The sequence below is a fragment of the Sus scrofa genome, chromosome 6 (genome assembly GCF_054392235.1).
Source record: "Sus scrofa isolate SSC_HxYL_T2T_F1_AM1 chromosome 6, Sscrofa_HxYL_maternal_Yorkshire_Landrace_v2.0, whole genome shotgun sequence".
NCBI classification, from domain to species: Eukaryota; Metazoa; Chordata; class Mammalia; order Artiodactyla; family Suidae; genus Sus; species Sus scrofa.
The window spans coordinates 5446151-5473825 of record NC_139388.1 but is presented as its reverse complement, the minus strand read 5'-3'; the positions used below and the strand labels follow the sequence as shown (position 1 = coordinate 5473825).

The following is a 27675-nucleotide window of genomic DNA, read 5'->3' as shown; positions in this document are numbered from 1 at the left end:
CCACGGGCCCCTGCCTGGGGTGGCGGTGGGGGCGGAGGGCGCTTTAAGTCCGTCCCCAGGGCTGGCAACGTGACCTCCTGCCTTCCAGAAGGGCAAGTTCATTCATCTAGGAGCCCCTGCTGACTCACGCTTATGAAAGTGATTTTCTGGCCCCGCCCACCGCCCGCCTCTTCCCAGGCCCTGAAATACCCTGGCTTCCCAGCCTCCTGCAGCCTCTTGGATCCCCACGGGGTACTGAGCGTCCTGCTCCCTCGGCCCGCGCCGTGACCCCTGGTTCTCCTAGTGCCTGACTCAGCCAAGCTCCCCGGTGTCCTCCATCCCCCTAATAAGGTGAGTGGCCCGGGCGAGGCATGGGGGCGGGAGAAGGTGGCCCATCACGGGCAGGGGCCGGGAGCCAGGCAGGAGGCCCCCAGACGGTCTTGGGGGCGGCCCACTTGGCTCCCCCGGCCGGCACGGTCGCCCTCCCACCCCGGGTCTCTCCTCCACCCCTCCTGGCCATGCCCATCTCCAGGTGCCCGGCACCCTCCGCTGCCCTGCCCGAGTACACCCCAGCCCACGTGACGCTGCTCTTGGTAGGAAAGAGAGGTGTGGCCAGCCTGGGCAGGCTGCCCGGCGCCCGAGGCCACTGGGTCCCGCTGGCAGACTGGGTACTGGCCTCGGTCCTCGCCTCTCCTGCTCTCAGGCGGCAGAGCCCCCAGGCACCTGGGACCTGGCGTCTCGCAGGAGGGTTGAGGGTGCCGGGAATGCGGAGTGGGGTCCCAGGGGTCCGGGGAACCAGATGCGGGAGGCTCCGGAGGGAGGTGAGGGCTCATCCTGGTGACTAATGGCAGGTGGCACTGGGGCTGAGGGAGCAGCCTCTCATCCTTCCCCTGTCGTACAGTGTTTCTCCGCCAGGTATCTCGGGGCAGGAGTTGGGCTTGGGGGCGTGGCCTCCCGACATTCCTGAGAAAGACACCTGCTCCCTCCTGACCCGGGTCCTTCCCTCTGGGCAAAAGGGATGGGAGGGTTGTCATTAAAGTGAAATGAGCAAAAAAGCCACCAGGCATGCTCAATAAATGTAGCCCCGCAGCTGTCCCGAGTCTTAGAGCAGCTTTAAGCTTTCACAACCCTGGAACCAGCAATGCCACAAATTCCAAAGAAACATCCTTCCAAGGTGCGATCATTCCCATTCCTTTTAAAGCTCATTTGTGTGTGTGAATTTGAATGAGTTTTTAATGTGAACTGTTTCTCCCTCGGCGTTTGCCGTCTTCCACCAGAGGGACTCCAACCTAGAGTTCACATTAAAAACTGACCGTTCCCACTCCACAAAACTAAAAGCGTGAAAGAAATAGGAAGTTAAACTTCCAAATGAAATTTGGCAGCGTGCGTTCTTGTACGAAGATTTGATAGCTTTAAGTCTCAGGTCTCTGCATCACTGCACAGGAAGTGATCTCTCAGGTCAGCCTCCGGGTGGTGACCTCATGTGTGTGGCATCCAGAAGCTTCTGGCAGTGAGCACTGGGCTTGGAGTCCAAAAAAGCCCTGGGGGTCAGTGGGGCCCCTCTGCCTCCTGGAACAGTGAAAAGGGGGCAGTGGTTTCTGATTCCTTGTCCACCAGTGCCCTCCTTACTCGGTGGGAGGATTCAAAGGGACAAGAGAGGTGAAGGACCCTGGCATGGGTACCAGGGGTGGGTTGGCACGCTCAAGGGCGGCAGAGGTTGGGGGGGTGCCTATGGGGAGTCTAGGTAGTCGCAGCCCTCAGGGACCAAACTCTGGTTTCATTATTCACCGGCTCTGTGACCTCGGGGGCATGGTTTCACTTCCCTGATCCTCAGTTTTCCCATCTGTAAAGTGGGTTCCATGAAGATTAAAGGAGCTGAGGCCTGGGGGCGTTTAGCAAACACAGCACAGGCGTCCTGCTGCCGCCTGTCCTGGGGACAGTGAGGGAGAGGCGTGTAGGGCCCTGGGCTGTTTGAAGGGAGCAGCGGAAGTGTTCTGGGAGCCACAAGCCCTCTTCCCCAGAGCTGTGAGAAGCTCGCTGGGCCTCAGTTTCCCCATCTGTAATATGGGAGAGATTGTGAGACTACTGTAACCACCCAGTTAGCACAGATGAAATGATTTAAGGCACATGAAGTGTTTTGAGCCTGCCTGGCACCTAGCCAGCTTCCAAAGAAGTAGGGACATGTTTGTCATTTTCTGGTGTTGTCATCAGTCGCCCCAGAATCCTCTCTCCAGGCAAATGATGTGGCCCCTGCAGGCATCCAGGCATAGAGAAGGCCACACTATCCCTGACCTTCACCCTCGGAGCCTCCCTCTCCTCTCCTGCCAGACAGAGGTGACATCACCCACCTCCCAGGCTGCCTGGGAGGCCACAGTGCTGTCACTTAGACGCAAGCTTCTCTCCTTGCAAAGTGTAAAGGGCAGTGGGAAGACCCGTTGTTGCTGTGGCAGTGACACCCCGTCCTCTCGCTGGCCTCTCTGAGCAGCTGTCCCTTGTCCATCTGCTCGGGACCTGCCCGCCTGGTGTTGCTGTCACTCTGCATACATCAGAGGTCATGTGCTGGCCTTGGCTGTGTCTCATCAGCCTGTTCAAGGTTTTCTAAAAATGTGAGTTAGCTGCCCCCTTTTCCAACTCAGAGAATTCAGATAAAAAGCCAGCTTTCCACCTTCTCTGGGAGAATTCTGAGGGCCAGCAGCCCTGGTCCCCTATCCCTGGCTGCCCCTGGGGTTCCATCCCCTGTGCCCCCACACACCCTTTTACTTGCTGTTGGCCCGGGTCTCCCTAGGGACAGGCCGAGGGGTGCATTCAGGCAAAGCCCTGGCCCCAATGACCCTGGGTTTGAAAAACGGCTGCATGACATTGAGCAACTTGTGCAACTTCTCCACGCCCCAGTTTACACACCTGTGAAGTGGGATAACAGCCCCAAGGTGCTTTCTGCATCGTCAGTGTGAGGAGGATGGGAGAAAAAAAAGATGGCAAGTTCCTGGGCCGTAGGAAGTATAAATGCTCACCCATTCCTCACTCTCAGTGCGGATGTTGCTTTGTGGCCCTCGGGAGGGCAAAGCTGCAGGACAGTGGGTGAGGTCGGTGCACCTATTAGCTGGGTTTGGGTGTGTGTGTGTATACAGAAGGTGGGTCTGCACCTTCCGTGTGTGTGTGTGTGTGTGTGTGTGTGTGTGTGTTTAGAAGGTGGGTCTGCACCTTCCTCGTGTGTGTGAGCCTGTGGCCAGCAGGTGGCGCTGGTGCTCCAGAGACGAGCTGGTTTAGCGGCATTTCTCTCCCAACCAAGGGGCTCAGGCTTCTGCGGATTCCCCTCGGTGGCCTGTTCTAGCCCAGCCCTGGAGCAGGCAGGGAGCTCTCTGGTCTTTTCCCAGAGGCACATTTGCTCCAGGCAGGGGGCGTCACGTGCAGCCCCTCAGTGTGGCCTCCTTCCAACAACCCTACAGGATAGAGACATTATCTCCACTTTACAGATGGGGAAACTGAGACCCAGAGAGGTCTGGGAATGGGCCCATTGTCACCAGCTCAGAGGCGCCTCTCCAGGGCCAGGTCCACCAAAGACCTGAGGGTTGGACTGTGAGGTGGAGGTGGCGGCCGTCACCCAAGGGCTAGGCAGGGCTTGCCCACAGTGGGTGACCAGGCCAGGGGAGAGAACCCTGCATAACTGGGCCCATTTCGAATGCAGCGGGTGTGAGAGGGGAGTGTCATCCTGGTGACTGAGGGAGGACCTTGGACTTGGTCCCGAGGGCCACCCTGCAGCTGGAAAGCTCCCGTGTGACACCCAGGCTCACCGAGTGGCCCCTCCACCCCTTCCCCAGGTCGGCTGCCAGCCCTAAGGCCCTGCCAGCCACGGCCATGAGCAACTGGAGGAAGGACCACCTCGGTGCCAGCAGCTCGGAGCCCCTCCCGGTCGTCATCATCGGTGAGTGCCGCCTAGGGTGGGGGAGGGGCTGCACTGAGCCCCGAGGGTCAGAGGTCAGGAGTGGGCAAGGCCACGGGTGTTCACCATGCATCCGGTGCTGTGCATAACGATTTAGCAAACATTCCACATGGTCCTTCCCGGAACCCGTGAGGCAAGAGCAGAGTGACCTGCAGAGGTTGCCCAGCCAGGGCGAGGGGGGCCTGGTGCAAAGCCTGCGCTGTCCCATGCTTTCCCTGTGCCCGGGTTGCCGAGTGACAGGGACACAGCCAAAGCAGGGGGTCCTGCAAAAAATGGGGGACGGGTGGCCCCTCCCTCCAGGCAAGGGGCAGGTTGAACCACATGAAATGGCCATTTTTGTAAGTGAAAAACATTGGAGGAGTTTCCTGGTGGCTCAGTGGGTTAAGGATCCAGCATTGTCACTGCTGTGGCTCTGCTTCCTGCAGTGGCGCAGGTTCGACCCCTGGCCCGGGAGCTTCCACATGCTGCAGGCACAGCCAAAACAACCAACCAACTACAACACTAACAAACAAACAAAACAGCTGAGCCTGTGCGATTTCATATGGTTCATCCTGTTGTCCACGTGTAAGAAAGTCTCAGCACAGCACGCGATAAGGAGAGAAAAGACAGATAAAAAGAGAGGGAAAAGACAGATAAGAAGTGATGTCATGAGCTTAATTGCCCAAGAAGTGCCACTGATAAGCGAGGCAATCCATCCAGACCTTGAGGCAGGCAGCCCGACAGAGGGCTTTGCACCCCTCCGGAGCACCCCGGCCCCCAAGCTAGTCCCCCAGAGCATGTAGCCGCCTGTGGCTCTAACAGTTTTGCACACCTGTTTGACTGAACACACTGTCAGTGCTGGAGGACTGGACTAGTTCTTAGTAATCTCAGGATCTCCATCAAACTGCTGTGTGACCACAGACAAGTCACTCAACCTCTCTGTGCCCCAGCTTCCTCAAGGAGAAAAGGTAGCATGCGCCTGGCTGAAGTCATTGGGAAAGCTCCGTGGGTTAATGCCTGCGCTTCAGGGCTTCAGAGGGGCCTGGTACAGGAGCAGGGGCTGTCGGTTTCTCATCATTTTGTTATTATTAAAATGACTTCACACAAAGCTTGACACATAGTAAGCACTCGGGAAAGGTCGGTGGTTGTTTCCAAAGCAGTATTGTGCTAGAGCCCCTGGCCCTGGTGGGCTCTCGGCAACTCTCCCTTAGTTTGTTACCAGTTGTTTTCATGCCTGGCACATGCGAAGGGCTTAATACATGTTTTATTTTTATTTTTGTGAGTGAATGAGACACGGAGACCCAAGCCCTGGCTGGCGGTGGTCTCTCACACCCTAAAACGCTGCCCTCTGACCCCGCCCTCTCCCCAAAATGCGGCCCTCTCCCCCCAGGCAACGGTCCCTCGGGCATCTGCCTGTCCTACCTGCTCTCAGGCTACACCCCCTACGTGAAGCCGGATGCCGTCCACCCTCACCCTCTGCTGCAGAGGAAACTCAGCGAGGCGCCAGGGGTCTCCATCACGGACCAGGTGAGCCAGAGCTCCAGGCAAGGCGGGAGGGAGACCCACCTGCCCAAGGCTAAGCTCAAAGGGATGCATTTGCGAGACACGAGACCAAATGTGTGAGAGGCCACGGAACCAAAGGCAGAAGCTGGACAAAGAGAAATCAGAGCTGTCTTTTAAGACTTACAAATACAGGGAGTTCCTATCGTGGTGCAGCACAAACGAATCCTACTAGCATCCATGAGGATGCGGGTTCGATCCCTGGCCTCGCTCAGTGGGTTAAGGATCCGGTGTTGCTGTGAGCTGTGGTGTGTGTCGAAGATGTGGATCGGATCCCATTTGCTCTGGCTGTGGTGTAGACTGGTGGCTACAGCTCCTATTAGACCCCTGGCCCCCTGGGAACCTCCATATGCTATGGATTTGGCCCTAAAAAGACCAAAAAAAAAAAAAAACACACACTTACAAATACACACCAGCCTGACCTCTGCAAAACTAGTGATTCTAAACCCGAGCGGTGGTAGCACAGGCTCAGAGGGTCGAGGCCAGGGATGCTGTAAAATTTCCTCCAACACAGGACAGCCCCGCCACAGAGAATTAACCAGCCCAACTGCCAGTGGTGCCAAAGCCGAGAACCCCTGCCCAAGAGGGCTTACCAACCTGTCCCCATGCCCTTGGCTTCCAGGAGGCCACTCATCGTCCACCTCCCCCTCAGACTGCATCTATCCCCCGGGCCCCTCCCATGGTCAAGCTGGTGAGGAAGTAAGCCCACGTTTGGTCTAGATGGGCATTTTTTAAAATGCCTTCTACAGGACACCAGCTCCTCAGAATAACTGGCAGAGAAAAATGTTCCTACTCCAGTATAGCTGAGAGACACTGGGTTTGGTGAAATTATACATACATGACAGCTGCAGGACTTGTCAGTGCCTTTAGTTTGCTGCCATGTGTTATCTCCTTCTGAAAGGCAGCATTTCCCAAGCTTATCTGGCACTTTGATATTGTGGGAAGGTCACTTTCCTTTGGCGGCCCCTCTGACTTGTGTCCACACCCCACCACCACCCTGTGCCAGGACCTGGATTATCTGTCCGAAGGCCTTGAAGGCCGGAGTCAAAGCCCTGTGGCCCTGCTCTTTGACGCCCTCCTGCGCCCAGACACAGACTTTGGGGGAAACACGGAGTCTGTCCTCACCTGGAAGTACCAGAAGGAGCGAGCCATCCCCCACCTGGTCCTGGGCCGGAACCTGCCTGGGGGTGCCTGGCATGTGAGTGGGGACTTGGGCCGAATCGACAGGTCGTCTTAGGTAGATGTAACTGGGGTGAGGACTCCCCCATTCCCTGCCTTTCCCTCCTCTCCTCCCCCCCGCGCCCCCCCCCCCGCCCTGCTCCCTTCCCCTGACAGCCCCAGCTAAGGGCCCCCACCCCTGACGCCCTCTAGCCCTGAGTGGGTTGGGGGCCAGCCAAGGCCTTGACATTGGTCTGCTTTCCTCCCAGTCCATTGAAGGCTCCATGGTGACCCTGAGCCAAGGCCAGTGGATGGGGCTCCCAGACCTGCAGGTCAAGGACTGGATGTGCAGGAAGCGAAGGTAAGGCCTCCTTGGAAAGCCCAAGGGGGGCAGGGAAGACCCAGGCCCGCCCCTGACATTGAACCTGGGATCCAGAGGTAAAGGGGCTTTGAGCTCATCTAGCCTCCCCCTTCCTGCTACTCCGGGGGCAGCTGAGGCTGGGCCCAGGGAAGGGACTCACTCGAGACCACGCGGGCAAGAGCAGCAGAACTGGCTTCTCCAGGACTCCCTGCCCAGTGCTTCTGCCACACAACCTCCCTGTGGCCTCCTAGGCTCTAAGAGGGGGTGACAGCCGGCCTTGTCCCCCCACACCCTGCCCAGGCTCCCGTCCTCGGGCCTCCCACTTATTCTGGCTTGGAACAGTCTCTTTTTTCCTAGGTCAGCTAATAGGATCAACTTTTTTTTTTGGTCTTTTTGCCTTTTCTAGGGCTGCACCATGGCACCTGGAGGTTCCCAGGCTAGGGGGCTAATCAGAGCTGTAGCCACCGGCCTACACCACAGCCACAGCAACGTGGGACCTAAGCTGAGTCTGCGACCTACACCACAGCTCACAGCAATGCTGGATCCTTAACCCACTGAGCAAGGCCAGGGATCGAACCCGCCGCCTCATGGTTCCTAGTCAGGTTCATTAACCACTGAGCCATGACGGGAACTCCAACTTTTTTCTTTCAATGTTTTTGTGTTAGAAACTTAACTATACTGTAGAAAACTGAAAATTGAGAAAAGAAAGACAAGTGACCCCAAGGCCACACTTGTACTCAGTGCTGCCGCACCTCTTCCTGCCCGGCTTCCTGCTGCGTGATGACCACGCTGCAGCCCCAGAGGCAGTGGCATCACTGGCCAGGTGAATGCCAGCCCCGGCTCGGCCGGGGGCGCAGGGTGGAAAGTTGCCCGGGGTCAGGGCAGAGGGCCGCCACCTGGGCAGCGTTCCCTCCACCCTGGGGGCCCTGACGGAGGCTTGTCCCCCGCACCCCGTAGGCAGTCGGCTTCTACAACTCAGTTTCCGCCTCTCCAGGGCTTACTGTCTGTTCCTTTGACACAAAGACTGTCCCTGCAGACTTGGCAGGAAGACACTGAGGCTTGTGTGGCGAGGTGTTGACAGGAACGTCTCTTGTAGACGTACCTTTTCTCTCCTGCTCTTAAAATGTAACAGTGCATCGCAGGATCACACAGTGGTCACACCCATCCTTTCGCACGGCCATGGAATGTTCCAGAGGGAGGGCAGGCATCTCCACGGAGTGACTCCTACATGCCAGGCCTTGTGCCGAGGAGGTCGAAGCCGGGACAGGCGTGCTCTCTGCCCACGAGTGGTCCCTCTGCCCAGTCACGGCGTTGTCATTCCTTTCAGCGCTCCGTTATTACAAATAACCCCATGCCACAGCTGCTTAGCACAGCCTTTTACAAACAATTTTCAGAGTTCCTGTCGTGGCTCAGAGGAAACGAACCCAACTAGGATCCATGAGGACATGGGTTCGATCCCTGGCCTCGCTCAGGGGGTTAGGGATCCAGCGTGGCCGTGAGCTGTGGTGTAGGCCACAGATACGGCTCAGATCTGGCCTTGCTGTGGCTGTGGCTGTGGCCAGCAGCTGCAGCTCCTATTGGACCCCTAGCCTGGGAACCTCCATATGCCGCAGGTGTGGCCCTAAAAAGCAAAAAAATAAAAACAATTTTCGCTATAACAGAGGAGGGAAGTGACTGAGGCCGCAGCCAACATGAGTCCTCAGCTCCCGTTTCAGCGGCAGACTGCCGAGGCGGGCCGGCTGCAGGGGCCTCAGGGATGCGGTCCAAGCTCACGCTGATATTGCGGGTCGTGTGCGCTGCGTGTCACAAAGGATTCTCTTTAAGTGAGTTAATCCTTAACAATGTGTCCACAAGTCGGGGAACGTAACTCACCTAAGATCACGTAGGTAGATCCAGGGAGGAGCTGAGAGAATGTCACAGTCTGCGCCTCACCCCCGACAACGCTGGCCCTAGCGATGGCCCTGGAAAGAGTGGCGACAATAGCAATAGTAACGACAACAACAGTAACAGTGATATGATAGTAATAATAATAGTCGCTGCTGTTACTCTGTCTGCTACGAGTGTGCTCAGTGCTTTACCAGGAGTATTCTTTAACCTATTTGTTTACTGAAATATAGGCACGTATAGAAAAATACACGATCTTGGAGCTCCCGTCTGGCTCAGTGGTTAACAAATCCGACTAGGAACCATGAGGTTGCGGGTTCGATCCCTGGCCTCGCTCAGTGGGTTCAGGATCTGGCGTTGCTGTGAGCTGTGGTGTGGGTTGCAGACGCGGCTCAGATCCTGCGTGGCTGTGGCTCTGGCGTAGGCCGGCGGCTACAGCTCCGATGAGACCCCTAGCCTGGGAACCTCCATATGCCGCAGGAGCAGCCCTAGAAAAGGCAAAAAGACAAAAAAAAAGAAAGAAAAGAAAAATACATGATCATATGCATATAGGTGGATGAAACGTCTTAAAGTAGATATACCTTCATTTCATCCACCCAGACTCAAAAATCACTCTCTATTCCTAGACGCCCCCTCAGCCCCTCCCAATCACCACCCCTTCCTTCTCCCCAGAGGGAACCACTCTCTTGACCTCTAACGCCGTAGATGAGTTTCGCGTGTTTCTGAACCTTATAAAAACAGCATCCTACCCCTCTATGTAGAATACGACTTAGTCCTTAGAGGGGACAGTACTGGCTGACCCTTCGGTCGCTTATGGTCCTGTTCTACTCTAAACCATTCAGCCACACTCTGAACCTCACCCTATTCAGCTCCGTTTTCCCGAAGGGGAGCCTGAGGGTCTGAGGGGACAAACCGCGCGACCAAAGCCCTGTGCCTGCCGGTGGGGCAGCCCCCGTCTAGCTCCGGGCCTGACCCAGCCCCTCTGCCCGATAACCCCCAGTCTACTCCCACCAAGTCCCCTCTCTGACACTCACACCCCGCCCCCCGTCCTTCCCCCAGAGGTCTCCGCAACAGCCGGGCCACGGCGGGGGACATCGCTCATTACTACAGGGACTATGTGATCAAGAAGGGCCTGAGCCACAACTTCGTGTCCCGCGCCGTGGTCACGGCCGTGGACTGGGGGATGCCCGAGCCGAGCGGCCCCGGGACCCGGGACCCCAGCCCCCTCTTCCAGGTGCGCGGCTTCGTGACCGCCGAGGACCAGAGCCAACAGCCCTTCTCCCTGTGTGCCCGCAACGTGGTCCTGGCCACAGGCACATCTGACAGCCCAGCCCGGCTGGGCATCCCCGGAGAGGCCTTGCCCTTCGTCCACCATCATCTGTCAGCCCTGGAGGCGGCCACGCGGGCAGGCAAGGTGACCCCATCCTCGGACCCCGTCCTCATCATCGGGGCGGGGCTGTCTGCGGCCGATGCGGTCCTCTACGCCCGCCACTACAACGTCCCCGTGATCCACGCCTTCCGCCGGCCCGTGGACGACCCGGGCCTGGTGTTCAACCAGCTGCCCAAGATGCTGTACCCCGAGTACCACAAGGTGCACCAGATGATGCGGGAGCAGTCCATCCTGTCGCCCAGCCCCTACGAGGGCTACTGCAGCCTCCCCGAGCACCAGCTGCTGCGCTTCAAGGAGGACCGCCAGGCTGTGTTCCGGAACCCCCAGGGCCTCCAGAAGGTCTTTGGCGTTTCCCTGGTGCTGGTCCTCATTGGCTCCCACCCCGATCTGTCCTTCCTCCCGGGGGCCGGGGCTGACCTCGCCATGGACCCCGACCAGCCCCTGAGCGCCAAGAGGAACCCCATTGACGTGGACCCCTTCACCTACCAGAGCACCCACCAGGAGGGCCTGTATGCCATGGGGCCGCTGGCCGGGGACAACTTTGTGCGGTTCGTGCAGGGTGGCGCCCTGGCTGTGGCCAGCTCCCTGCTGAGCAAGGAGGGCAGGAAGCCGCCCTAGCACCTGGCCTGACGTCCTCGCACCCACGCCCTAAAGTGGAGGGAAGATCCCCACGGCTCTCCTAGACAGAGAGCCGGGCCCAGGATGCCCCAGTGATGGAAGGGGGACCTCTCCTGGCAGGGGACAGGAGTGGCCATGAGCCCACGCTACAGGCCTCTCAGATGAAGCGTGGGGAAACCACAGCTGCCCAGCCTGAGGCCAGGGTGGGAACAGTGACCGCAGGCCAGGGTAGGCCTAGACCTGTAACTGGGGGTAAAAGCTGGCAGTGTGAGCTGGGACCACCGAGACCAGCTGAGCGCCGAGCCAGGAGGACTCTGGGCCCCACTCTTTCCAGAATCGGGTCCTGAATAAAACCAGCAACTGCTTCCACGCCTGTGTCTTGAGGATTCTGTGCTTGGGGAGGCCAGGTGCCTGGGATCCTGCTCTGGGAGCCAGGAGCGGGAGTGGCGGGGAGAAGCACGGGGCCATGTGGGAAGAGGTCCTGGGCCAGGGGGTTGGGGGGACAACGGCCGGATGGTGCCCCAAGTGGAAGGCCCGCTGAGTGGGAGCAGAGCACAACAGTCAGGAAAGGGTGTGTTGAAGGAATGGGTGCTGGGGAGGCTCTCCCAGCCCCCTCCCACCCCTCCCACTCTCGCTTCCAGCCGCACAGTCAGTCTCCTTTCGGTGGGTCCATCCTATTCCCCACACGTGTATCTGCCACAGGACCTTTGCATAGGGTGATCTCCAGTCAGACGCTCTTTGCTCTCCTCCCTTTAACTCCTCTTCCTTCCACTCTCACAGCTTAAGGACTGCTTCCTTTAGGAAGCCGCTTCTGACACATACCGCTCCACGGCCTTAAGCAAATCTGCATCTCAAAGCCCAAGGTGCCGCCTCTTCCTAGCAGTTCGGCTTTAATTGTTCATTTATTTCTGGAATCATTCCAGATTCTGGTTCCTCGATGTGAGCGCCAGAAGACTAAGAACCTCCTCTGTTTTCCCTATTCTCGGAACCCAGTGTCCAAACCTACCTCTTTTAATCCTTTGGGTTAGTGGGCGGCGGATGGAGGGAAGAATGCTAGGAGTGGGAGGGGAAGAGGGTGTCGGGGGTGAAGATTGGTTCTGGTCGTTGCATGAAGGGCGAAGGAGGTCTGAGGGGGCGTGCCCGGGCGTGGCGGGAAAGAGTGGGTACCAGCGGAGTGGCGGAGGAGGCCCCCCGTGCGTGGGCGCTGATCCCCGGAGCGGGAGCCGGCAGAGGGCGCTCTGGGCTCGCCGGACACCACGCTCCGGCCCCTGAGGTGGGGGGGGCACCTTCGGGAGGGAGGGCAGCTGCAGACTTTGGGGGGCTGCCCCCCGGGACACACCCCCGCAGCCAGACCCCCACGACCCCGCCCCTGCTGAGCAACCCCTTCGGCGGCCGGACCGGGGTCCAGCCCCCAGACCCCGCGCCCGCACGGGCAGCACCTCGCCCGCCGCGCCCGGCCGCCGAGGGTAGGGGCGGTGACCACCCGGCACGTGGCTCGGGGTCCGGGCGGAGCGGCCCCCCCCCCCGCTCCAGTCCCCCGGCGCCGGCCCGTCCCCGCGTGGCCGCGGCCGCGGGGGCCGAGGGAGGGAGGGCGGGGCGCGCGGGCGGCGCCGGCGGCGCCGGGGAGAGGGTCGCGTGGGGGCGGACCGCGGACCGGGCGGGGGTCGGCGGGCTTCCGGGCGGCGGCGGCGGCGGCGGCGGCGGCGGGCGCGGCGCGATGTGCGAGCGGGCGGCGCGCCTGTGCAGGGCCGGCGCGCACAGGCTGCTTCGGGAGCCGCCGCCGCAGGGCCGGGCGCTGGGCGGGCTGCTGCGCTGGGTGGGAGCCAGGATGGGCGAGCCCCGGGCGCCGCTGGCCCCCGACGTCCCCGCCGCCCCCGCCGCGGACCCCGGCCCCGGCCCGAGCCCCGCCTCGCCACGCGGGGGCACCGCCGTCATCCTGGACGTGAGTACGCAGCGGCCGGGACCCCAGGGACCCCGGGACCCCTCCTCCCACGGCGGCGACCCCGACGCCGCCCTCCTCCGGACCCGCGGGACCCCCTTCTCCCAGAGCAAGGACCCCCGGCCCACATCCCTCGGCTCGGCGGCCCGAAGCAGGACCCGCACCGGCCCTTCCGCGTCCCAGAGCTTTGCTCCCAGCCCCTCGGCGTCCCGGCCGGTCTCCAAGCCGGTCCAGTCTCGTCTCTGGACCGGGAGAACCCCCTCTTCTCCCACCCCTCCTTCCACTTCTCGGGATCCCCACCTGTCTGAGCCAGGACCCGGAAACCCCGCGACCACCGCCCCCCTACTTCTGTCCTGGCCAAACCCTCATCTTTTCCGCAGCCCCGCGCGTGACCCTTTGCGCCCATCCCTTCCCGAGACGGGAGCCCCTGACCGCCTCCAGCCCGGATCCCCGCGGCAGTCGCTACTTTTCTGGGACCCTCTCCCCCGCCCACCCAACCCCTAGTAGCTCTGGCTCCACCTTTCCCATCCTGGCTCTAGACTCTAAGCGCTTGCCTTCTCATCCCCAAATACCCTTTTGGCCCGGGCACCGCCTCTTGAAAAGCGAAGCCCCCTCCCATCTATCTTCTCTCCTTTCAGCGGAGCTGGCACCATCCTCCGTCTGCCCTGAGCCTGGACCGCTCTGGGCACCCCCACTCCTCTCTCAGCCCCTTCCATCCTTCCTTCCCTTCCCCACCCTCCCTCTCCTCCCTTCCCATCCCTTCTTGGGACCCAAAGTACCCCACCTCACCCTTCCACCCGCACCCCACTGTGAGCGGGAGATTCTTCAGGGTGGGTGGCTGCTGGGGTGGGAGCCATCCCCCGGGGAGTGCAGGGAGGAGGTGGAGGGGGCCTTGCCCCCCAGGTGACAGCATGGTGCTGGGGTGTGCATGTCCCACTGAGAGCCCTGTGTGGCAGGTGACTTGGGGATGGGGTGCCGGGTGCGGGCATCATGGGTTTCTGGGAGAGGTGTGTCGTGTATGTGCGTGTGGACCACACATCCCTGTGAGCGTGGGGGAGCGTGGCTTTTCCTTCTCCTTCCCTTCCTCCTAGAGCCCATAACGGGCTTGGGACGAGGGGGCTGGGCAGGAAAGGGGCGTCTGTGCTCTGACTGCCTGTAGGTCCAGTTTCCCCAAACACACGCTCACACACAGCCTGAATGCACCTGCACAGCGGTGCCCTCCCTCTCTCAAAGCCCCAGCACCGTTCACAGCTGGAAGCCCTGGGCTGCCCTCCTGGTTCTCGCAGGACAGGAGGTGGGCTCCAGAGTCCTCCAAGCTGGTCATCGGTCGGCTCTGCGTCTCTGTTTCCTCATCTGTGAAATGGGGTGACGAGCGGGTGTGAGGGGGCACATCGCGTGGTGGTGTCACTCACTTGTTTAACACCCCTGCCTGGCGCAGGCGCGGAAAGGGGGACCCCAGCCTCCAGGAACCTTGCGGTCAGGAGCTGGTGTGTGGGCTGCTCAGGCTGGGGTCCTGATCACTGCTCCCCTTTCTGCCCCAGCCTCGGTGGCTCCACCCAGTGCTCCGGACTCAGGGTTCAGCTAAGGGAAGGGGGATGTTTGAGAAGCCTTCCTGAGCTGCCACTTCAGTTTGTCACAGCCCCAGGTGCCTGATAAGGGATGCTGCCCGGTTGCTTGGAGGGACTGGGAGGGGCCGGGAAATGTGTCCCTGAAGGCATGATGGTCACACACTGCGGGCGGGTGGTGGCTCCCCTCCTCCTTCCATCAGCAAGGCTTACTTTGTCCCAAAACACCAGGAGGAGGAGTTACCTGGTCTCAGCTGAGGCTGGAGGGGGATTGCCCCCCCCCCACCTCCCCTGAGGGAGTAAGAACCTTGCACCTGCACCTGGATCCCAGCTCCTGGCTGCCTGCTCCTACCCACTTCCTCACCCCCTCCCCAGATAATTCAGTCCCGCCCTGAGTGGTCCAGGCTTCCAGGCTCCCTTAGCAGACACCTCTGTTCAGACTTAACCCAACCTCCCTGGAGAAAACCTGGCTTCCTAGGGTAGTGGCTGCATCCATGGGGCAGGAATTCTGCGTGTATGTGACTGAGTGTCCCCCAGTGGGTGCAGCGCGTGGACCCTTGGCTCTGGAAGCACGCCCGCGAGCATGTGATGGGTGTGCGCCTGTGTCCGTGCGCATGTGTGCGTGTGTCAGCCCGGCTGTGGGCAGGCTGGCGGCACAGAGGGAGGGTGGGCGGCTGCTTCCGTGTGGGTGTTGGCGGGGAGGGCCTCTGCCTGCAACACCCTCCCTGCCCCTGGATCCCAGCGGGGGTCTCGTCCCCAGGAAGGGAGGAGGGGCCCAGGTTCCCCCAGCCCACCGGGGGGTGGAGCTGTCAGAAGCCAATGGAGGGTGCCCCCCCCCGGGGGGGGGGGCTACGCTGACTTGACCTCTCTTCTCTGCAGATTTTCCGCCGTGCGGACAAAAATGGTGAGTTTCCTCCCCAGGCTGTCCCACGTGAGGACCTGGCTCCTTCTGGTTGGGAGAGCAGGCCTCGGAGGGTGCCTCTGCTCCATGCCTCTTATCTTACGACGGGACTCCCGTAGTTCCTCTTAGTAGGGATGCCATGTAGACTCCGTGAGCAGGTGTCTGTGATGCCGGGGGACCTGCTCAGCGTGCTTTAACCTCGTGCAGTGGGGCTGGCCCAGAGCAGCCCAGGCTGGGGCCCAGAAAGCCGCCAGCCTCTCTCCAGGCCCTTCCTAGGCCCTGGCACACTTCCTCCTCACAGCCACCTGATAGAGTTGGTGATGTGGTCCCTGTTCTTTCAACTCTGTTGTGGCCCAGAGAGGTTCAGTGACTTGCCCAGGGTCACCCAGCTGCTTGAAGGCAGGCTTTATGGACCCCCCCCTGGAAGCTTTTCCGCAGGTCATGCAGCCTCCCCAGCAAGGTGAACCACAGTCGTTGTGGCCAGTGAATTCAGGACGTGCCACTCCTGACCTCCTAGAGATGCTCCACCCTTGACCTTCCAGGGAGGCCAGAGGGTGACAGGACTTCCTGAGACCCACCTGAGCCTGTGGCCACAGAGAGCATTCCAGCTTTTGTATAAATACCATGGTCATTTTTCTCGGGCCTGAAGCAGCTCTCCGTGGACTGTAACCAAGGCACGTTCCTTCTCCAGGCCTCAGTTTCGCCATCTGTAAAGTGGCGCGATAACACTTACCCTGTCTACTTCCCCGGGCTATGGGGAAAACGCAGCGAGGAGACGTGGGTGGCAGACTTTTCAAAAGAGAGGCAGGCGGTGCTCAGGGTTTATTTGTTCCTTCCTTGAGAAGATACTGCGTATCAAGGCCCGTGCTGGTGGGAATGGGAACAGGGGTGTGGGCTGGAGGTCAAGAGGCCAGTGCCCACCCGGCCCCGCTCCCCTCCCTCCTGCCCTGGGAGTTATTTGACCTGTCCCTGCTTGGTGATGGGGGGAAAACAGGAGACCTTGGGGCACAGGCCTGGGCTGCCAGCCAGGACCCAGGGGTCTCCACATCTCACCCCCTCCCCGGATGTGACAGTGGCCCCTCTCAGGCCTCTTGGGACACAGGACCTCAGCAGCAGCTCCGTAGCAGCAAGGAGGAAGGAGAGGGATGCGGTGGGGACTTCGGCGGCACTTGAGACGTTGTCATGGCCTCGTGGCTGGACCACACTCGAGATTTGAGAAGGGGTTTGGGGGCTGGATCCCTGCCACCAGCTTCTCATGACCTTCAGTGTGAGGCCGGCTGTGCTGGCCACGGTCCTTGGCAGACTGAGGTTTTACATTTAGGGACTTGGGCTTGTCCCCGTCCTCATGAGCCCCGTTCCGAGCACAGAGGAGGTCCTCAGTAAGTGGCTGCTGGCTTACAGGAGACGGACTCACCCACTGCTGGGAGTGCGGCCGTGTGCGCCTGGCTCTGCGGCTCCACTCGTGCTTTGGGGGGGGGGGGTGAGTGTGTGTCTGGGGGTTGGAATGGCCCTCTCTGTAACTATTGCTGTGCATACCGAGGGTGTGTGTGTGTGTCAGTGTGTGTCTGTGTGGGTGGGTATCGCCCTTCAAACAGAGATGGGGTTCATCCTCATTGCTTGTGCCCCCCAAATCAGAGGCCCCCTGAGCACAGCTGGAGGGACCCTTGACGTGACTTCTGCGGCCTCTGCAGCGGCCGAGCCCGCTCCTCCCCCTGGGACCTTAAAGTCAATGCCCATGAGGGGCTGTCACCAGGGTTCGTGGGGACATGAGGCCTGTTCCCAGAAAGCTTCCCGGGGCTGGTGAGAAGGAGGCAGCCCCCCTCGGCCTTTTGCCCCAGGGACTGCCTGGGCACACTACGGCCTCAGCCACCCACCAGCTCTGTGACCTCAGCCCAGTCACTGCACTCTCAGGGCCCGTGTCCCCAGCTGCAGGTGGGGAAAATCCTCCTGGCACCCCAACTCTGGGCGCCATCGTGGGGACATGGGGATGGGGTGGGGCTCTGGTCTTAGCAGCTGCTGGGGGGAGTCAGCACACCCTCCCAGCAGCTGATGCGTCTGAGAGCCTCGTAAACAGGCCTTGATCTGTTAATAAGTTCGAGTCCCACCCCGCGTTTCACGAGGGTTTCCCAGCTTGGGGGGACCACCTGCGGCCATGGAGCATCCATTAGGCACCAAGACGTTACTCGACCTCCTCGTTCGTGGATGCTCCATGGGCTCCTGGTGGGAGAAGGAGAGTTACCCCCATTTCAGAGGTGACAGGATCTAGGGTCCCAGAGGACAAGCGGATGATGGCAGACCCTCACTTGAGGGCAGGACAGGCAGTTCTGATGAGCCCAGCACAGTCTGCACACGCTGTGAGGGCGAGGGAGTGGGAGCAGGTGTGGACGGAGGTGCGCGTGTAGACAGAGATGGGCACGGCGGGCGTGCAAGCACAAACTCATGTTTAACACAGGTGGGTGCTGGCTGTGCCCCGGGCGCCCACAACAGAGAGAGGCTCTGGGGTGGAGGAGGGGCGTGCAGGGTCGCCCTGGGCCTCAGGTTAGAGCTTTTTGCGATCCCAGAGCAAGGGCGGGGGCGGCTCCCAGGACAGAGGCCTCTTCCTGGACCGGGCGTGAGCTCCCAGGGAAAGTGGGCGGCCTGCCTGGCAGCCTGGCCTCTGGAGCCCAGAAGGGTGTGTGGCTGCCCGCGGAGGGGTGAGTGCCAGACTGCATTGCTCTCCAGGGGACAGGGACACTGGCAGACTCCTGGCATTTGAAAGGTCACCTCAGCTGAGGCTGAACTCGTGCTAATGAGCAAGGACACCAGCAAACGGCCCACCCCGCCACCCCGGGTCCCGAAGGGGCCAGGCCCGCTTGCTTCTCTTAATTAGACAGAGGCGGGGGCAGGTGCTGCTTCCCTCATTAGTCGATCTGGGTTCGTTAGGGCTGTGGTGGGACCTTCGAGGGAAATGTCACCAAGCAGCCTTTGTGTGCAGGAGGCCTGGCGGGCCGCCCTGCCTGTTCTGAGTGCAGATGGGATGGAGGTTCCAGGACAGGCAGACATGACCAGTCAATCCCACCCACTTCCACGGAGTCCAGCCTTGGCCTCCCCTTTTCCGTGGAGGCCTGTGGCTAGGGGTCTTGCCACCAGACCCCGCCCCAGCTTGGGTTGGGAGCATGGACTCAGGAGCCAGGGGGCTTGGATTTGAGCTCCCGCTGTGGGACCTGGGCAAGCCCCATAACCACTCTGTGCCGCTCTGCTCTGTCGGGGAGGGGGGGCGGGGGGGCGGAAGTCGGGGGATGCTGAGAGGACTGAAGGTACGAACATGCCGAGCCCGTGGCTCTGCCCCCCTTCTGCACTCTGGGTCACCATCAGTCCTGCCAGAGGCAACCTGGAAAGTCTCTTTCGCAGAAAAGCCACAACTGAGGGTTTATGTATTTCACAGCTGGTATCCTGCGCTTTTCATGGTTGGCTTCTGTGCCTGCTTTGTGTGTGAATCGGGTGCAGGGCGGGGGGGTGGTGTTTTGAGGGGATTCTGGTTTTTGAAAGTTAGAAATTCATTCTCTGCCTGTGACATTGAAACCTGAGCCGGGGTGTCGGGAGGCACACTGGCTGCTGCCCCCGCCCATCTTGTGCACATGTGGTCGGGGTCGCCAGAGGGGAGCCACCGCGAGGGCGCAAGGTGTCAGGGTCTCTCTCCCCTGTTGCCCTGCTTGAAGCTCCCGAGCCTTTAAAAAGGGACTTCTGCTCTGGCCCAGGTAGGTCGGCCACATCTGTTTGGGCGGGTGGTGCCCTGGCCCGCCCTCCCCTCCCCCACAGGCCCTGATGCTCAGCAGCACCTCACTAAGGGGCATTTCTTTCTCATCTGCGCTGATGCCACGTGGGCTCTCGAGGGTGTGGATTGCAGACTCGCTGGATGTAATAGAAGGGGGTCTGCCGTTCCCCCCACCAGCTGGGAAACCCCCGGGAAACGCAAGGTGGGACTCGAACTTATTAACAGATCAAGGCCTGTTTACGAGGCTCTCAGACGCATCAGCTGCTGGGAGGGTGTGCTGACTCCCCCCAGCAGCTGCCAAGACCAGAGCCCCACCCCGTCCCCGTGTCCCCACGACGGCGCCCAGAGTTGGGGTGCCAGGAGGATTTTCCCCACCTGCAGCTGGGGACACGGGCCCTGAGAGCGCAGTGACTGGGCTGAGGTCACAGAGCTGGTGGGTGGCTGAGGCCGTAGTGTGCCCAGGCAGTCCCTGGGGCAAAAGGCCGAGGGGGGCTGCCTCCTTCTCACCAGCCCCGGGAAGCTTTCTGGGAACAGGCCTCATGTCCCCACGAACCCTGGTGACAGCCCCTCATGGGCACTGACTTTAAGGTCCCAAGGGGAGGAGCGGGCTCACCCTTCGCCTCGACTTCCACGTCCCCCTGACAGACGTGGCTCCTTTAAGAAGGAGCAGGAAGTGGTCTAAGATCCTTGAGGAGGGGGCAAGGCTGCGGGGGTGGGGTTGGGAGGTGGGTGTTGGGCAGCACTGCCCCGGTGGGAGGAGCAGAGGCCGGAAGCTTGAGGGGTCCACACAGCTCTGCTGGGAGCCTCTCCCTCCCTGACCAGGCTGCCCCCACCCGTGAGCCGGTCCCCAGCAGACACTGGCGCCCAGGGTGACGACACGTGGAGGGAGGTGAGTCGGGGGGAAGCCCTAGGACAGGTGGCCTGTGTCCCGGGCTTGGCACCCGTCCGCTTGTGGTTGGGCATCCCAGGGCCGCATCCGTGGCTTGGTGAGAACTCCCGAGAGCCCCTTGCCACTGCGGGCAGTGGGCTCCCATGGGACCCTGCAAAGGCAGAGTGGGGTGCGGTCATTCCCTCCCTAGAGGCAGGGCCTGGGGGCTGGGCTGGCAATGATGTAAGTGCGGAGATGAGCTGGGCTTTAGGAAACAAGAGTGGTCACCAGACTGCCTCTGGCAGGTGTGTGCTGTAACCCTTGCCTCCAGGCGGGCAGGGGATGAGGAGAGATTGCCTGGCAGGTGCAGGTCCGCTCCGCTTGTTGACTGCAGGTAGAATGAGGCCCAGCATTTGTGGGTTTGGGGACCGTTTGTAAGTGGGTGTTGGTCCGTGGGTTTGGGAATTAGCTGGCTGAGTCGATCTCTGTGACCTGGAGGCTGCTGGTTCATTTGGGTGAGCGCGGCGAGCACGGACGAGCCCAGCTGGAGTTTATCTGCTAGTTGGGGAATTAGCGGGCGGGTGGGGATGACCTGGCTGGAGTTTCTCTGTTGAGCTGGGAACTGTCTGGATTTGGGGGTGTCCCATCTCGTAGACCATCTGCTCCCCCTCCCCCCCTTCCTCGCAGATGACGGGAAGTTGTCCTTGGAGGAATTCCAGCTCTTCTTTGCAGACGGCGTCCTCAACGAGAAGGAACTGGAGAATCTCTTCCACACCATCGATGCTGACAACACCAAGTGAGCCAGGAGCCCGGGCTGGAGCAGGGCGGCCTCTTCCTTCGCCCCTGTGGCCAGTCTCCACTGTTCCACTCCCCTGGAGGGGCAGGAGACCCCCAAGTCCCCAAACTCGCTCACCCGCAAGTCAGATCTCTTTGGTCCCCACTGGCCAGGGCCATCTGGGCAGTGGACAGATCGATATCGCGTTGGCAAGCGTTTGTGCTGGGCACGCGCGGCCTCGCAGAGAGAGGCCCTGGATTTTGCAGAATATACACAAGATGACAAAGTGGGGGATTAGAGAAATCAGCCCAGTTCTGTCCCCAGTGCCTCATGCTTATCTCCCGCCTTCCTATAAATTCTGTGGTCCTGATCCTTACCGGATCCCAGGGTCAGCTGCTCCTCACCCAGACCTTAACTCTCCTCCTCGGTCCGTGCCTAAGTAATTGCCTTTTCTGCATTCCAGTGAGAACCCTAGTCTGCAGCTCAGTTGACCACAAACCCTGGCCTTTACCGATCGCTAAGTCAAGTGCACTGTACACATTGTACTGAAAGGCCCCGACCCTTCCCAACTTGAACTTCAGCCTCGCCCTCTCTGTGGGACCCCCAGGCAGGATGAGGGTGGAGCCCCCTTCTCCGCCCCACTCACGTGATGAGGACCTGAGTTCCTGGGGGCTGCTGGGGGCAGATTTGCTAAGCTGGCAAAGACAGCCTAGAGAGGGTCTGGATAGGGAGCTGCCACCCGGCCCATAGGCGGGGGACCCAGCATGGGGTGGCCTGGACCAGAGGTGGGGCTGAGTGTTCTGGGAGCCAGGGTGGAGCAGGTGGCCTGGAAAGGCCACTTCAAAGAACCAGCTTCCTGCTGGAGACTCCAGGGGAGGGCTTTGTTTCTGGAGCCAGATGGAGGTTCTGAGCGGTTCCTGCAGCCCCCTGGGGAGCTTGAAAGGGCTAGGCAGGTGCTGCTGGTTTATTCATCCTTATTCGGGCAGCTGGGTCAGGAGATGAGGCACTGGCAGGAGGCTGTGTGATTGCAGGTGGGGTGGGTTTCCCATTAGCGAAGGTCAGAGCTCAGATCTTTTAAGTGTTTTCTCTCCGACATTCCCTCATCGGGATTCTAAATAGGTTTTTCCACCCAAAACAGTCCACCTGACTCAGATTGGTGCAAGGCTACTTTAAGCACAAACAGGCTCCCTCTCTGCAGGACTTGTCAGAACCTTTACTATGTGATGCAGTTCAGGGGAACGTCTAAGACAGGGCTCACGGAGCCCCCGAACTGGGAGCCTGTGCCCAGAAGCATCTTGTGGAAGCTGGGTTCCCCCAGTACGCTCTTTAGGCCAGGCCATCCTCTCTCAGTGAGGGAACTGGGGCCCAGAAAGGGAAGGTTGGCAGAACTGCGGGAAGACTCAGGTCCCTGGGCACCTACCCCCAGGGCGTGGCACCGCTGCCTCTGGTTCTGAGGCTGCTTCGTGCACCTTCACCAGCTGGGGTGGGCTTCTTGTGCTCAGCCTCCTCCGAGGAAGGACAGGAATAGGGATGTGGGACCCCAGGGCTCAAATGAGGACAAAGAGGGCACCCCCCCCCACCCCCACCCGCAGACAGAGCCCGGGACCTGGGGCGCGTGTCACATAAGAGTTGTCAACAGTCTAACAGTCACAGGCTGTTGCCCGCCCTTTTCCCAGCCCCTGGCTTGGCCCATCAGCTCACGATGGGAGAAGATCCGGGTGGGTGGCTTGCTGATGGGGTCAGACAGGCGCACAGATGTGGATCCTGCAGCTCCCTCATCTATAAAGCGGGCTCACGGTGCCTGCTCCAGGATGGAGAGAGGAGGCATGGCAGGTGTTGTGCCAGCCACGCTGGGCTGTCCCTGCTGCGGAGGGTGGGCAGGACGGGGGCAGGGTACAGGACAGCCCTGCCTGCCCCTGAGTCCCCCTCTTTCTCTCTCTCTGCAGCCATGTGGACACCAAGGAGCTGTGTGGTAGGTGCCAGGCCCTGTGGGGACCAAGACTTGGGCGTGGTGTGTTGTAGGGGTCGGGGCTGGGGAGGGGCTATGAACGAGGAGCACAGATGGGATTAGTGGGAGGGTGGGGGGGGTCGTGATCCTCCTAAGACCCTTGATCTCTGCTTTCCCTTCCCCCAGATTACTTTGTGGACCACATGGGGGACTACGAGGACGTCTTGGCCTCCCTGGAGACCTTGAATCACTCTGTCCTGAAGGCCATGGGCTACACCAAGGAGGTCAGCGGGTGCGGGGGCTGGTTTGGGTCTCCGTTTCCCCAGAGCATCCTTGTCCGAGCGTGCCTGGGTTTGTGACGACTCTGGCTCTGAGGTGGCTTTTCTTGGGGCTCTGAGAGGGAGTGAGGTAAACTGTGAAGTGAGTGGAGCAGCTTGGCGAATGGCCCTGTCCCACCGTGTCTGTTTGGGAGCTTGATCCCAGGGTGGGGGTCCTAGGAAGGGAGCAGCAGCCATCGCATTGAGCTCCCCAGGGTCCTTGGACAGGGGTCAGATCTGACCATCCTGTGCCTTGTCCAGCAGGGTTACAGGTGTGGTACAGGTGGGGCGGGAGAGGGGTGGATTCGAGCATCTCAGCTTGACTGGGAACCTGAGGATGACTGGGTTGAGAGGTGGCTTCAGAGTCTGTTCCCACGGGCCTGTCACCTCCTTGTTGGCCTGTATTCCCTGAGGAGGGCAGAAGGCAGGGAGAGGGGCAGGTGTGGGCTGGACATCATTGCGCCTTTGCCAGTGTAGCTCAGAGGGGCTTAAACAGCACCCCGCCCCAGCTCATTTCCCACCTCTGGGTCTGGACCCGCACTGGGCTGGCACTGCTGGAGGGCGTGGTTGGGGGGCATTCCTCCTCTGTATCCACAGAGAAGAGGTACAGTGGATTTCCAGGGGCTGTGCCGCCCAGGATTAAAGGCTCATTTTAATCCCCATGGCAACCCCGTGGGTAGTGACCATCACTCTCCCACCCCCCGTAGCTATGGAAACGGACGCTCCGAAAGGTGACCACTGCTGAGTCATAGCCAGACAGCATAGCTTGCTGCTGACATAGGAGGGGAAACTGAGTCAGGGGCCTTGCAGAAGGTGTGGAGCTGGGGGCCTGGAGTGGGGGCAGCCGCTTGGATGTGCTGACCAGGGCATGTAGGGAGGGAGTGGGGTGCTGGCCACGTGGTAGGGACACATGATGCCCAAGGGCATGCAGCCTACCCGGGCTGTGGGAGCTCAGAAAAGGCCAGATCCACCTGCTGGTTGAGGCCAGCAAGCTCAGTCAGACCTGGCTGAAGGACCCCCATTCAGTCAGTTCTCTTTCTGAGCCTCAGTTTCTCCATCTGTGGAATGGGAACATTCTCCTTAAGAGTCCTTACCAGGACTGAGCCAAGTAAGAGGTCTCTAAGCTGCTTAGCACAGGGTCCGGTGCAGAGCAGGGGTGACTGTTCATTTTGATCATTAGGCTCCTATTGTATGCTCAGACAAAGCAAAGATCAATTCTGTATTTTTTTTTTTTTTCAAATGCTCCTCGGTTCCTGCTTTGCCAGGTTTTAAAGAATCCCTTTCTTCCCAGGGATCCAAAAGCAGCCGGACCTAAACCTGAGCCTCCACTAACTCCTGTTTCTATAAAGTATGTTTTAACATCGTGGGAGACCAGTTCCCTTTCGGTGTTTCTCCTTGGACACTCTTTGATATCCTGCAGGATCAAGCTGGGCGATGGTTTAGAGGGGAGCATGGAAAGACCCCGAACTGCGGAACCCCTGCACAGACAGGCTGTCAGCCCCACCTCTCTTCCTCACGGGCTGTGTGAGTTGCATCAGTCCACGTGGGACAGCTTGCCGTTGCAACCACTGCCTCAGTTTTCTCACCTGCGAATAGGGCCACTGCCCAGCACTGTGGTCAGGGCATTAATAACAGGTGTACCTGTTTCTTGGGCTTTGGTCGTAACTGTTCAGAGACACAACACAGGTCTCCATCAGGGAGAGGATTTTAACACCTACCGGTACACCTTAGAGCCCTTTGGGGGATTTTTTGCTGCAGGAAATCGTGCAGTCTTTGGCCCATGCTTGGTGGCAGGGGCAGCAGTGGTTGATTGTCACAGCAGTGACTGGCATTTCTCTTCCTGGCGTGTTTCCTAACCAGTTTTTTTTTTGGAGAAGTGCAGCTGGTTGATGAGTTCACGTACTTCTCTTGCATCCATTGACTTTGAGCTTGACCCGTTCGCTCTTACTGGGAGGCGGTCCTAGGGGACCTGTTAACTAGCGTAGTTAGCATCTTTTTTCCAACTTGGGCTCCTTCTTTTTCTGCATGTCCTGTGTGTCCCCTGCCCCACGCCAATTCTCAAACATTGTAACTGCGCTACGTCAGGCCTCTTTGTTTTGCTCCTGATTTGTTCAAATGCATCTCTCGTAATTTCTCCACTAATTATAATACTAATACCAGCTCTTATTTTAGAATCCTCTTCAGCCAGCTAAAAAATATTTTTGCATTCTCGTCATTGCATTTGGCCTTAGAGGGTGGTAGTGAATTTTTTCCAAATGCCTTTTTGCTGTTTTTCAGGGATCATATGATTTTTTTTCCCCCTAAGCTATTGATGGGGTGGATTCTATTATTAGATTCCTTCCTATTGAACAGTCCTTAGCTCCCTGTGATAAATCCTAATTGGCGCATCATTCTCTTACCACGCTGCCGCATCCCTGTCACTAGCTGAGCGTTTTGTTTTCTCTCTGTCTCTATCAGGAACTGAGATTGGATGTTACTTTGGGAGTGAATTGTAGGTGGCTTTGAATATTTTCTGTGTGTGAATCAGCTGCTCAACCTTAGACTCATTTTTCTGTTCAAAAATAGAATGAATCCATAGGCTTGCGTTGAGGTCCTAAACCGGGGAGGGGGTTATTTTAATAGTGATTTTTAAAGTCCATCCTGATTTTCATTAAGTTCAGTTTAGTACATTTTTAAACAAAACTGCCATGAACATGTTCAATTTTATGATCAATTATAACATATTCTTATTTAAAAAAAAATTCTGAAACATTGAAACAAAACAGACACATAATGCAGATTAAATTCAATAAAAAAACCTGCTGGTCTAGCTCAGGTCTTGATTTAATTTTTGTGCTATTTGGCTACATTTAAACTTCGATTTGACAGTTTTTTGGCCTGTTTTAATTACTTGTTCCTCGTAACAAGCCCCTGACACATGTATTTAAATTTCATTGATACAGTACGTTTTCTCCAGTATTTAGAGTTTTTATTATTATTTCCTACCTCCTATTTCCTTAGGTTTATTGGTGTTGCTGTACTTTGTGTGTGTAATGGGATGCTTAAATTTTGGGAGCTAATACAGTTTGAAATTTTAGAAACTCATCTTTGAATGATACTTTCACTCAATGATAGGTTTTTTTTCTTTTTTTTGAAGTATGGTTAGTTATGCCCATTCGTTCTGGACATCACATGGACTCAGGCATATATATGTGTGTGTGTGTGTGTGTGTGTGTGTGTACACATTCTTTATTGATACTCTTTTCCATCATGGTCTATCTCAGGAGACTGGATGTAGTTCCCTGTGCTGTACAGTCGGACCTCTTTGCTTCTTCATTCTAAATGGAATAGTTTGCATCTACTAACCCCAAACTCCCCGTCCATCGCACTCCCTCCACCTTCCCCCTTGGTAGCCACAAGTCTGTTCTCTGTGTCTGAGCCTGTCTCTGTTTTGTAGGTTCATTTGTGCCGCATATTAGATTCCACATAGAAGTGATAGCATATGGTATCTGTCTTTCTCTTCCTGACTTACTTCCCTTAGTATGAGAGTCTCTGATTGCATCTGTGTTGCTGCCAGTAGCATTGTTTTGTTGTCTTATTGCTGAGTAGTATTCCATTGTATATATGTAGCACATCTTCTTAATCCATTCCTCTGTCGATGGACATTTAGGTTGTTTCCGTGTCTTGGCTATTGTGAATAGGGCTGCAATGAACACCGGGGTGCATGTATCTCTTTGAATTACGATTTTGTCTGGATACATGCCTGGGAGTGGGTCTGCTGGATTATATGGTGGTTCTGTATTCAGTTTCTTGAGGCATTTCCAGAATGTTTTCCATCGTAGCTGCACTAATTTACTTTCACACCAGCAGTGTTCAGAGGGTTGCCTTTTCTCCACACCCTCTCCAGGATTTGGTTTTTGTAGACTTGTTAATGATGGCCATTCTAACCAGTGTGAGCTGATACCTCATTGCAGTTTTGATTTGCATTTCTTGAATAATTAGTGATGTTGAGCCTTGTTTCATGTGCCTGCTTGCCACCGTATGTTTTCTTTAGAGAAATATCTATTTAGGTCTTCTGCCCATTTTTTGATTAGGTTTTTTTTATCATTATTGTTGTTGAGTTGTATGAGTTCTTTGCACATTTTAGAGATGAAGCCCTTGTCAGTTGCATTGTTTGCAGCTGTTTTCTCCCAGTCTGTAGGTTGTCTTTGCCTTTTGTCTATGGTTTCCTATGCTGTGCAAAAGCATGTCAGTTTGATTAGGTCCCATTGGCTTATTTTTGGTTTTATTTCTGTTGCCTTGGGAGACTGACCTAAGAAAACATCTGTACAGTAAATGCCAGAGAATGTTTTGCCATTGTTCTCTTCTAGAAGTTTGATGGTGTCTTGTCTTCCGTTTAAGTCTTTAAGCCATTTTGCATTTATTTTTGTGCATGGTATGAGGGTGTGTTCTCCTTTCGTTGATGGACATGGAGCTGTCCAATTTTCCCAGAACCACTTGCTGGAGAGACTGTCTTTCCTATTTCATATTCTTGCCTCCTTTGTCAAAGATTAATTGACCATACATATCTGGGTTTATTTCTGGTCGGTCTCTTCTGTTTCATTGTTCTGGATATATGTTTTTATACCAATACCACACAATCTTTTGATTGCTGTCGCTTTGTAAAATTGCCTGAAGTCTGGGAGAATTATGCCTCCTGCTTTGTTTTTTTTCTTTTTTTTTTCTTTTTTTTTTTTCCTTCAGGATTGCTTTGACAGTTC

At 58.0% G+C, this 27675-nt stretch overlaps 2 protein-coding genes across 5 annotated transcripts in view; both read left to right on the top strand.

Moving 5' to 3' along the window:
* Positions 1-210: 210 nt before the first annotated feature.
* OSGIN1 (oxidative stress induced growth inhibitor 1) lies at positions 211-11238 on the top strand. Of its 2 annotated transcripts, none has more exons than XM_021093739.2 (6): positions 211-330; positions 3798-3901; positions 5289-5425; positions 6465-6656; positions 6886-6977; positions 9921-11238. In XM_021093739.2, exons 2-6 carry the CDS (start codon positions 3835-3837, stop codon positions 10867-10869), a joined length of 1437 nt encoding a protein of 478 aa, XP_020949398.2. In that variant the 5' UTR covers positions 211-330; positions 3798-3834; the 3' UTR covers positions 10870-11238. The 2 variants fall into 2 exon arrangements, with proteins under 2 accessions (XP_020949398.2, XP_084815577.1); XM_084959451.1 differs by having other exon boundaries at positions 6886-7395; positions 9318-11238.
* An 807-nt stretch (positions 11239-12045) lies between these two features.
* Positions 12046-27675, top strand: part of NECAB2 (N-terminal EF-hand calcium binding protein 2) — a 43593-nt gene continuing 27963 nt past the window's right edge. Inside the window, exons 1-5 of one of the 3 annotated variants that reach the window (XM_084959457.1) lie at positions 12046-12142; positions 15253-15277; positions 20584-20692; positions 22618-22643; positions 22806-22903. In XM_084959457.1, the coding sequence (XP_084815583.1) occupies positions 22823-22903 (81 nt within the window). In that variant the 5' untranslated portion in view covers positions 12046-12142; positions 15253-15277; positions 20584-20692; positions 22618-22643; positions 22806-22822. Of the gene's footprint in view, positions 12143-12556; positions 12812-15252; positions 15278-19785; positions 19918-20583; positions 20693-22617; positions 22644-22805; positions 22904-27675 lie in introns of those variants that run through there. The other 2 variants (XM_021093738.2, XM_084959458.1) reach the window with 2 other exon arrangements.

Excerpts from the sequence above, each read along its gene's own strand:
- OSGIN1 (XM_021093739.2), top strand. The coding sequence starts at position 3,835 with ATGAGCAACTGGAGGAAGGACCACCTCGGTGCCAGCAGCTCGGAGCCC. Across the intron at positions 3,902-5,288 it reads CCTCCCGGTCGTCATCATCG|GCAACGGTCCCTCGGGCATC; the intron begins GTGAGTGCCGCC and ends CTCTCCCCCCAG. Across the intron at positions 5,426-6,464 it reads GGGTCTCCATCACGGACCAG|GACCTGGATTATCTGTCCGA; the intron begins GTGAGCCAGAGC and ends ACCCTGTGCCAG.